This window comes from Corticium candelabrum, chromosome 2 (genome assembly GCF_963422355.1).
Source record: "Corticium candelabrum chromosome 2, ooCorCand1.1, whole genome shotgun sequence".
In the NCBI taxonomy this organism is placed as follows: Eukaryota; Metazoa; Porifera; class Homoscleromorpha; order Homosclerophorida; family Plakinidae; genus Corticium; species Corticium candelabrum.
Genome location: NC_085086.1, coordinates 7,852,428 through 7,864,287, shown reverse-complemented (window position 1 = coordinate 7,864,287; position 11,860 = coordinate 7,852,428). Strand labels below are relative to the sequence as shown.

At 39.9% G+C, this 11,860-nt stretch overlaps 1 protein-coding gene across 1 annotated transcript in view; it reads left to right on the top strand.

The window, feature by feature from the left end:
• The window catches only part of LOC134198602 (uncharacterized), a 9,645-nt gene extending 1,967 nt beyond the window's left edge, over positions 1-7,678 (top strand). The window contains exons 2-4 of the mRNA XM_062668017.1: positions 1-59; positions 2,040-2,414; positions 7,296-7,678. The exon at positions 1-59 is cut by the window's left edge and continues 316 nt beyond it. Coding sequence (XP_062524001.1) covers positions 1-59; positions 2,040-2,414; positions 7,296-7,556 — 695 coding nt within the window. The 3' untranslated portion in view covers positions 7,557-7,678. The remainder of the gene's footprint in view (positions 60-2,039; positions 2,415-7,295) is intronic.
• Positions 7,679-11,860: the final 4,182 nt, after the last annotated feature.

The window sequence follows — 11,860 nt, the reverse complement described above, 5'->3', positions numbered from 1 at the left end:
AGCAAGCACATGTTTCTGATCAGCCAGAGCTCAAGACAGAAACACAAGCTACTCGTGAGGTGAGTACCTGCACGATATTGATCTCTAATCAGCTACATGAAAGACAACGTGGTAGCTAGGATATAGTTGGACAGTTTTTATACTTGTAAGTTCATCTAGCTAAGATTGTTGTAGTTTGTTTGGGGTAATTTAGGCAAAAATTTGCCTAACTTCTAGATTTTTGTAATGTGAGCGTCTTGCCTAATTGAACAACTGCGGTTACAGGTCTTATATGGGAGACTGCATGCGAAAATGCTAGATCAGATATTTTGAGTCTATACAAAGGTTCTTTGCGGTTTAGACTATTATCTCATGCTTTTTACAATCTCTGGAGAAGAGACTCAAATTGAAAAACACACATTGATTACCACTGTCCTTATGTATGTATCAGTCTGTCTATGAAATAATGAAAGAAACATTTGGAACATCATTTAATCGAATTTTAGTAGTATTCGATCTTTATGTCTCAGTAGATGGACGTTTAGCATAACAGTTTTACCTATAGTGTTCTCATAAAATTTTGCTTTTTGTGTTCAATAGTGAAAAGGGACAGAAAAACAGACAAACAGACAGACAGTAAACTCGGTAGACTCTCTTTTTTCATGGACATGTAGTGTTTGACTTGTATCCTGAACAGTTGTTAGCTATATAAAGTAGTATTTTGTTTTCGGCCTTTGTTCTCGTTGTACATTCTTTTAGTTTAAAATACGTGGATGCTTTGATGTGTATTTATAAAGACAGACAGACGGACAAACTGACAGACAGACAGACTTACAGAGAGATAAAAGGTAAATTAAACATACGGGTAGAAAGACAGACCAACAGGGCACATGCAGAGACAGGCAGACTCAGAGACAGACAAACAAACAGACAAACAAGAGACACACTTAGCTGTTATTGCTATTGTATCATAATTTATGTTTCAAAATAACAAATCACTTAGATCAAACAGACAAACAGAGAGACAGACAACCAGACAGAAAATCGACTGACAATCATATACTTAGTCAATAAGTCAGTCAGCAACATCAAATTTTACAAATATGAATAACCATGATTTATATAATGCTCAATTTCTAAAAATACATACAACTGAAGTCATGCAGACATATACTATTCCAACCACTTTGTTCCATCAATGTTACAAAATGCAGGATTTTGACTTCCTTGTTTCTTGATGCACATGCCATTATGTGGGAGGAGTCTACCACACTAAGTAACTTATTAGCCTTCTTCCCCTTTACTTATACAACAAGCCGAGTAGAAACAACAGGTTAGCAGTTCGATTGAGTGAACATGGAAAGCGGCGTCACATCGAGGTGTGCATCTATTGGAAATATTCTGCCCTGATCATATGATGTCATGTCCGATGGGGATAGGAACCGTTCTTACATAAGTTCAAACTGCACACGAATGATAAGAGAATGACATAACACCATACCAGAGATACAATACCTTCCAACATGATACACCAAGTTACAGTCAAATAGATCATTTCATGTGACCTTATCGAAAAGACCCTGTTTTCTTTATAATTAACATTTGCCAAATGAGTTGATTTGTCTACAAGCTAAGCTAAATTTTGGCCAATTGTCACATGCTTAGGTTGACTGACATGTGATAGCTACTCAGGCGCTTTCTGCGTCTCCGCCTACAACATATGGCACGAGCTAGCAGACACTCCCAGGGTTGACGTGGAGCAAGGTGAATCGCGTAGATATGATTTGAGCCTGCGTTTCTTCTTGTAGCATGCACCCAGCTGACAAGTTTATAGAATGTGCCATGCTTGTCTATAGATGAAGCTGTGCAATACTAAACAGAACAGGTAGTGTAAATGTCTACAAATAACTTTGCTTGTTGTTGACCAAATATGATAATTATAATATATGCGTAAAGCATATTCCTATCACAGATCTGTTCTTCTCGAATTTACAATTTTGCTCTTGAGACTAGCAGCAGTACTGCTGAAGATTGACTACATTTGTTTGCTTATTTCGTAGAGGCTTACCGACGAGCGGATCGTCAGCTTGGCGTATACAGCTGCTGTTGGCGCCAGGCAGTTTAAGGAGCGTGTTCGAGATCGCTACCCAGATTTACTGCGAAGCCTCAACGTCGTTAGAGTATTGTATCCTCTTTTTCAAGCCGGTGCTATCAATAAGGAGGAGTTCGACGACATATCGTACGTTCGTTCTGGTAGTGAGCAAATGAAGCGTTTGTTGGATGTCTTGTCTCTTGGTCCCTCAAGCACGTTTGACAAGTTCTGTACTGTGATGGATAAAGAGCAAGCACGCCTACCTGAGACAGACGTTCTACAAGAGCAAACACACGTTTCTGATCAGCCAGAGCTCAAGACAGAAACACAAGCTACTCGTAAGGTGAGTACCTGCATGGTATTGATATCTAATCAGCTACATGAAAGACAACGTGGTAGCTAGGATATAGTTTGAGAGTTTCTGAACTTTTTTGAGTTCATTTGTCTAAGATTTATATTGTTTGGTTGGGGTAATTTAGGCAGACATTTGCCTAACTCCTCAATTTTTGTAATGTGGGCGTCTTCCATAATTGGACAATTGTGGCTAAAGGTCAATATATGGGAGACTGCATTCGTTGATTCTAGATCTGATATTTGAGTCTATACAACGGTCCATTGCTGTTTAGAATATTAACTCATGCTTTTGGTATTCTCTTGAGGAGAAACTCAAATTAAAAACACACGTTGATTACCACTGTCCATATGTCTGTCAGTCTGTCTATTTGTCTGCATATATATATATATATATATATATATATATATATATATATATATATATATATATATATATATATATATATATATTTATATATTAATTAAAATAGAACAAATGTCTGTTTGTCTGTATGCTTTTTTCTCTTTCTGTGTGCCTGTTGTCTATATATCATAGTATGTTGGCACACACGTTGAGGTTATATTAGAACTATTGGACTTGCATTTGCAGACAGACACACAGACGGACAGACATACAAACGGACAGACAGACAGACAGACAGGCCAATGCTTTGCAGAGCTTTCATTCTAATTCCTTGTGTTACGACCTATCATCGACATTCTCTTAACCTCTCCAACCTCTCCAATGAGTGAGGCCATAGCAAGGTCTGTCCCTCCAGGAAATATATTTCTGACTACTTGCCATGCGCTCAGAGAGTTCAGCAAAGGCTACCTTCTGTCACTGCATCTTCCAATGCTCAGTATCTACTCAAAAATGCCCCCATTGCCAGAGGACCCTCCCGCATACGCTCAACAAAATGTAAGAGCGCTGGGGCTTTGCTTAGTGCTATCCCTACATCAGAAGTGTTCGCACTCAATTGTTGCGAATTTTGCTGGGGGTCCTTCCTTCGTTTGGGTTTGCCCATAGCCTTCTCCAGCTGTACAACAACATGCCAATGTGGAGATCTTATAGACGAAACTGGATACTTTTTGATGACCTGTGCGACTGGTGGTGGGCCGGTATTGTCTCAGGAATCGATTTTGTCCGTCTGGTCTGATTGTTTCGGTGAGTTGCATATCTACCATCGCAAGGAGCCGAGGAGTCATTATACAACTAGAGACAACAGACCAGACATCCTATATTTTGACTAGGACATTGTAAACAACGTTGACCTGGATGTCTTCCTTGCCCACCTATGGAGTAGTGACATCTTTCCATCATCTGCTGGTGTTAGTGGTGGCGCTGCAGAGAGGAGAGCAGACAGGAAGAAAGACAAATACAGTAAACAGCAATTACCAGGTGGCATAATTGCCACTGTAACCCCACTGGTAATGGAGCTTGGTGGATCGATGGGTGGAAACTCCTGTTCAATTTATCAAAGAAGTCATTGGACAAAGTAGGACGACTGAACGCTGCAGAATTTATTGACTTCTTGTCCAATCGCTTTTACATTCAGCTGCAGAAGTGTAATGCTAGATTCATCTCTAAAAAGCTGCTTTTTGCAGTCTGAAGACAACAGATGTGACCTCTTTGCCTCCCAGTACATCAGCCACTAGCTGGTACTGGAGGCTTTGCTAGTACGCTGTCGCTTTTAAGTGTTGTACTCATTTTGTGTTGCTCTAGTTTTAATTTTATCTTATTTTAGTTGATGAACAGTACTAGTAGTTGGACAGTACATAATACCCTGCATTGCAAAATGTATGGCAGATAAAAGTTCACTTATATGTGATTGACAGATAGGCAGGCAGACTGACAGATAAACAGAGAGACACACAGACAAACAGTAAGTCAGTAGACTCTCTGGTCATGGACATGTAGTGTTTGACTAGTATTCTGAGCAGTTGGTATCTAGATAATTTAGCATTTGGTTTGCGGTTTTGGTGTTTGCTGTACTTTCTTTTAGTTTATGATATCTGGATGTTTTAGTGACTATTTATAACAGTGTGAGACAGGCAGACTGAGAAATTGAGAGACATACAGACAGATAAACAGGCAAACATACCGTTAGACGGACAGACCAACAGGGCACAAACAAAAACTGGCAGGCTCACAGACAGCCAGACAAACAACAAACAAACAAGCAAACAAACAAACAAACAAGCAAACAAACAAACAAACAAAAAAGAGACAGAATCATATAATTAACTGTTATTGTTATTGTATGATAACTTATGTTTCAAAATAACATCATATGGATTTGACAGGCAGACAGACAGATGGACAAACAGACAGACAGACAGACAGACAGGCAGGCAGGCAGACAGACATACAGTCAACCAGACAGACAACTGGCTGACAATCAAATGCTCAGTCAATCAGTCACCAGAAAAGAAAGGATTTATGCTGAACAGTGCCATTCAAGGCGCTGTGTATTAGAATTGATCTTTAACTACTATATGCATGCGTATAGTTTTAACTTGTAGTTAGCTGTAACCGTGATTTCCCTGACCTGAACTGTCATGGATAATATTTTTGCTTTTATTGTTCTGTATGTAAAGGTTGTGTGTCATAAATGACGTCAATCAGTCAGTCAGCAGCCTCAATAACAAACTGACATGTCAAGTCTGTAGTGCCTTGAATCTCAAATTCTTTCAAAATTGAACATCAAAGTTTACAAATATGAATAAGCATGATGTAAATATTACTCAATTTCTAATAATACCAACAACTGAAGCTGACAACTAGTCCAACCACTTTATGCTATCAATGTTACAAAATGCAGGATTTTGACTTCCTTGTTTCTTGATGCACATGCCATTATGTGGGAGGAGTCTACCACCCTAATTACGTCATTAGCCTTCTTTACACTATACCCGTACAACAAGCCGACAAGAAACGACATGTTAGCAGTTCGATTGAGTGACAATGGAAACCAACGTCACATCTAGGTGTGCAGCTTTTGGAAATATTCTACCCTGATCATATGATGTTGTGTTCGATGAGTTTGGTACCGCTTTTACATAGATTGAAATTGCACACGAGTGATAAGGGAATAACATAACACCATACCAGAGATACAATACCTTCCAACATGATACACTAAGTTCCAGTCAAACAGGCCATTTCATGTGACCTTATAGAAAAGACGCTGTTTCCTGTTTAATTAAACGTTTGCCAAAGGAGTTGATTTGTGTACACCGTAAGCTAAATTTTTTGGCCAACCGTGACATACGTGAGTTGACTGACATGTGATAGCTACTCAGGCGGTTTCTAAGTCTCCGCCTACAACATATGGCACGAGCTAGCAGACACTTCCAATTGTTGCCTGGAGCTAGGTGAATCGCGTAGATGAGATCGAGCCTGCAGTTTCTTCTTGTAGCACGCACCCAGCTGACAAGTTTATAGAATGTGTAATGTTTGCCTATAGATGAAGCTGTTTAATACTAAACAGGACACCTTCTGTAAATGTCTACAAATAACATTGCTTGTTGTTGACCAAATATGATAATTATAATGTATGCGTAAAGCACATTGCCTGTTCTTCTCGAATTTACAATTTTGCGCTTGAGACTAGCAGCGGTACTGCTGAAAATTGAGCAGATTTGTTTGCTTTTTCGTAGAGGCTTACCGATGAGCGGGTCGTCAGTTCGGCGTATACAGCTGGCGTTGGCGACAAGCAGTTTAAGGAGCGTGTTCTAGATCGCTACCCAGATTTTCTGCGAAGCCTCAACGTCGTTAGAATATAGCATCCTCTTTTTCAAGCCGGCGGTATCACTAAGAAGGAATTCGACGACGTATCCGACGTTCGTTCTGGTAGTGAGCAAGTGGAACGTTTGTTGGATGTGTTGTCTCGTGGTCCGTCAAGCACGTTTGACAAGTTCTGTACTGTGATGGATAAAGAAGAAGCACGCCTAGCTGAGATAGGCATTCTAGAAGAGCAAGCACACGTTTCTGATCAGCCGGAGCTCAAGACAGAAACACAAGCTACTCGTACGGTAAGTACCTGCATTGTATTGACCTCTAATCAGCAAAATGATAGACAATGTGGTAGCTAGGATATAGTTGGAGAGTTTCTAAACTTGTAATTTCTTTTGTCTAAGAATTTTATAGTTTGTTTGAGGTAATTTAGGCAAAAATTTGTCTAATTCATAATTTCTAGAAATTTTTTATATAATATGGGCGTTCTGCCTAATTGGACAAAATTTGGCTAGGTGTCAATATATGGGAGACTGCACTCGTTGAGGCTAGATCAGGTATTTTGAGTGAACACAAAGGTTCATTGCTGGTTAGACTTTTAGCTCATGGTCTTGGCAATCTCTGGAGAACACACTCAAATTGAATAACATACATTGATTAACACTGTCCTTATGTCTGCCAATATATACATATATATATATATATATATATATATATATATATATATATATATATATATATATATATATACACACACACACAGCAGACAGACAGACAGACAGACCAGACAGACAGATAGACAGACTAGGCATACAGACAAACAGACATTTGTTTTATTCTAATTAATATATCCTACGTATGCTCGCACACGTGTTGAGGTTATACTAAAAGCCAATGGACTTGCAATTTCAGACAGGCACTCAGACAGACATACAGACGTACAGCCCTACAGACAGACAGACAGACAAACAGTAAACTCCGTACACTCTCTATTGATGGTCATGTAGTGTTGGACTTGTATTTTGAGCAGTTGTTAGCTAGATAGTTTAGTCTTTTGTTTGCGTCCTTGCTTTTCGTTGTACATTCTTTTAGTTTATGATATGTGGAAGTCTTTGAGCTGTAGCAAGTCTAACTATCAAATTGTGTTCTCTGTAGGTGCTTTGCATGGTGGGGAAGGAGAGCCATTTGAGCAGTTTACGGTTGTCGTTGACAAAGGCAATCTGCACACATGATTTCGTTTGTAGGATTTTTGTGGGATATCGTACATTTCAAGTTGATCGTGATTGGATAGGAGGAATGAACTGTTGTAGGTTCATGTTTTTATTATTCTTGTATTGTCGTCTATTAGCAGTGTACGTGAAGTTTTCAACACTAGAATGTGTTGAGCAGTTAAAGTGTTTGACAGTGCGTCTGTAGAGTAGGAGCATGTCACAAGGTTTAGTAGTTGGGTTGCATGACTGACAGTTTTACGGGTTTGAATTTGTTCACTGTATGGTGGTGTTTGTTGCTGTTGTGACAAGCATTGCAATGAATCCGAATTTTAGGATGGAAATTATATGAAAACGTGTGAAACACGCACACACACACACACACACACACACACACACACACACACACACACACACACACACACACACACACCTAACTATATACACATGTACCTATAGCTCAAAGGAGAGCCATATAGGACCACTCCCCTTTCTGTTGTACGACCCGGATTAGAAGCCTCGCTACGCTCGACAATAAGTAATATATACTAATTAGTTTTCTTATTTTAATTTGTACTCATTTTCTTTCCTTTACAACACATGGCTTTGTCACACCTCATAATTTGCCTATTAGGCCTATTGCCCGGGATCGTATTTGATTTGATTTTCTTTTTTTCTTTCTGTACAGTAGCTTCCTGTTGTAAGAAATGTAGCGCGCGCTAACTGCAAGGACCCGTCATCAGTTTGACTCCAGCTCTGGTTTGAGTAGGTCGTCTGTTTGTCCCTAGAATCAACGAATTGAGGGACTTTGCTAGTGCTGACAGCAACACGTTATTGATCATTGTCACTGCACTGTTTCTCTACTCTAGACGTACGATTTTGTTGCAACATCTACTTTCGGTCTTCATTTCCGTTTCACCATGTCGGATGAATATCAGCGATACGTTACTCGCAACATCGTAGAACTTGTTGAAAAGTTGCGTCCGTTGTTGCTATTAGAACATTTTGTCGCCAGTAATCTTGTGACTATGGAAGAAGCTCGCAAACTAATACAATGTTCTACAGAGCAAGACAGCGCGCGAATGCTGCTCTACGACATCCTGCCATACAAAGAAAACGCTGTTCATAGATTTTGCGAGGTACTCAAAGAAGCGGGTCAGTCGCATATCGCTAGAGACGTTATGAAGAGAGGAGGCGTGGTTTGTGCAAATGAGCTTGCAAGTGATCTGCAGACAGTACAGCAAGAGCAGACCATCCAACAAGCAGAACCTAATCAACAGGTATCTATGCTTGTGTAACGTGTGCGTGCGTACATGCGTGGGCGCGCGCGCGCGCGTGTGTGTGCTTCAAAAGAATAGTCAGAATATTAGGTACAAACTGAGACTAGAATCAACGCATTGAGGGAATTTGCTAGTGTTGACAGCAACACCGTGTTGATCATTGTCACTGCACTGTTTCTCTACTCTAGACGTACGATTTTGATGCAACATCTATCTCTGGTCTTCATTTCCATTTCACCATGTCGGATGACTATGAGCGATACGTTACTCGCAACATCGTGGAACTTGTGGAAAAGTTGCGTCCGTCGTTGCTATTAGAACATTCAGTCGCCAGTAATCTTGTGACTATGCAAGAAGCTCGCGCACTGAGAAGATGTTCTAAAGAGCAAGACAGCGCACGAATGCTGCTCTACGATATCCTGCCATACAAAGAAAACGCTGTTGATAGATTTTGCGAGGTACTCAAAGAAGCGGGTCAGTTGCATATCGCTAGAGACGTTATGAAGAGAGGAGGCGTGGTTTGTGCAGATGAGCCTGCAAGTAATCTGCACACAGCACAGCAACAGCAGACCATCCAACAAGCAGAAACTAATCAACAGGTATCTATACTTGTGTAACGTGTGCGTGCGTGTGTGTATGTGTACGCTTCAAAAGAATAGTTAGAATATTTGGTACAAACTGAGACCAGGTTATGCAAGTCACGCGAGTTGCTTACGCAATGGCACTGAAGAGTAGTTTACTTTTAATTTTGAAATTTTGAAAATTGATCTGTGATTGCTGCTGAATGCTGTTTTCTTGTTAAATCATATACCCAGCCAATCAGTTAGTCAACAGCCTCAATGGCAAATTGTCATGTCAATTACTAGAGTATTATTTACATCATGGTTATTCATATTTGTAAAATTTGAGGTTCTATTTTTAAAAATATTGAGATGGCAGTATATATATATATATATGTATGTATGTATGTATGTGTATATATATATATATATATATATATATATATATATATATATATATATAGGTTTCTGAAAATTAAGAACAACAGAAATCATGCTGACAACTAGTCTAACCACTGTATCCTATCAATGTTACAAAATACAGGATTTTGAATTCCTTGTTTCTTGATGCACATACAATTATGCAGGAGGAGTCTATCGCATTAAGTACCTTATTTGCCCTCTTTACCTTTACCTGTACAGCGATACAGCGACCCAACAAGAAACTACATGTTAGCAAGTCGATTGATTGACAATGGAAAGCAACGTCGCATCGACTATTGCAGTTATTGGAAGCATTCTGCCCTGATCATATGATGTTGGGTCCGATGGAGATTGGAACCAAATTTACATAAGTTCAAATGGCGCAGGAGTGATAAGGGAATGACGTAAGTAACACCGTACTAGAGATACAATACCTTACAATATGATACATCAAATTCCTGTCAAATTGGTCATTTCCTGTGACCTTTAAGGAAAGGCGATGTTTCCTGTTTAATTAAACGTTTGCCAAATGAGTTGATTTGTGCACAAGCTAAGCAAAATTATTGGCCGACTGTCACATACGTGGGTGGACTGGCATGTGATGGCGGTTTCTGAGTCTCCGCCTACGACATTGCACGAGCTAGCAGACGCACCCATGTGGGAGTGGAACGAGGTGAATCACGTAGATACGATCGAGCTTGCAGTTTCTCCTTGTAGCACGCATCCAGCCACAAGATTATAGAATGTCCAGCCCTTGTTTATAGAGGTAGCTGTGTACTACTCAGCAGACGATTTTCGGTAAATGTCTGCAAGGCCTTGTTTGTTAGTGACCAAATATGGTAATTATATTATAGCCGTATCGCACATTTTTATCACAGTTCGATTCCGGTTGAAGTTACGATTTTTGCTTGAGACTAGCAGCGATACTGCTGGAGATTGACCAGCTTTGTTTGCTCATTTCATAAGGGCGTTTCGACAAGCGGATCGTCAACATTGCGTCTACAGCTGAAGGTGGCGACAAGCAGTTTGAGGAGCGTGTTCTAGATCGCTACCCAGAACTGCAAGGCATCAACGTCGCTAGAGTATTGTATCCCCTTTTTCAAGCCGGGGCTCTCACTAAGGAGTTCGACGACATTTCTGACGTTCGTTCTCGTAGTAAACAAGTGAAGTGTTTGTTGGATGTCTTGTCTGGTGGTCTACCAACCACGTTTGACATGTTCTGTACTGTAATGGATAAAGTGCAAGCACGTTTAGCTGAGACAAATAGCACTAATACAAGCATTTTAGAAGAAGAAATACATGTTTCTGATCAGCAAGATCTGAATTCAGAAACACTATATATTCATGAGGTGAGAACATCTCTAACTACAGCATATTTCAAGAGTTTCTAAAATTGCAAAGTTTATCTGTCAACGATTTCAGCATTTGGTTTGGGTGTTGGTTGCAGAATTGTAGGTATTGGTTGACAACATGATATGTGACATAGTTTTGCTATAACTTCATCTTCATGTTTGCAAAGTTTTAGCTCCGTAAAGGAGCTTATAAAGGAGCATATAAATCTTCTGTCTTGGTATGCTCCTGCTCTGTGTACATACATATACCTTGATCAACTGAGACGTCTCACCTGCCATTTGTTACGACTGAGTAAATGGTCTTTCATTTATTATCAGATTTGGCGTTGTTTACTTGGGTTGATTAACACATAAGATAAGGAGGTGATGATGTCATAAACTGGCACACTTCACACACTGCTCTACATGTAACTTATGCCTGTTGTCCTGACGCATGAGCTGGGCATGAGCAGAGTTGTGCATTGGTGTGAATGACTTTAGTGATCAGAATTGGATGGTTGCTGTATATCGATTCTGTTTGCTTCAGATAGACTTCTTGTGTTATATAGTAAGTTTGGTTGAATAGCGATTATAGCGGGAGAGTAGGGTTTACATGGTTATTGATGAGTGCTTTGTTAGTTTTGTGATGCTCGAAGTTGAAGATTCACTTCTGCGTTGTAGGAGGGACGAACTGCTCTTGATAAACATTTTGAAGCAAAATCAGATGTTCAGAGGAAAGAAAAGGAGGAAGGTAAAACCACACTACACAGTAAGAATAAGGTGTTTAGAATGTGAATGACTTGAGCACATTCGGATAGCAAGTCAGGTTTTGCACTCATACACTGGCACACATACACACGCGCACACGCACGGACACAAGCGCACATGCATGCGCACACACACATAAATCGCAAGAAT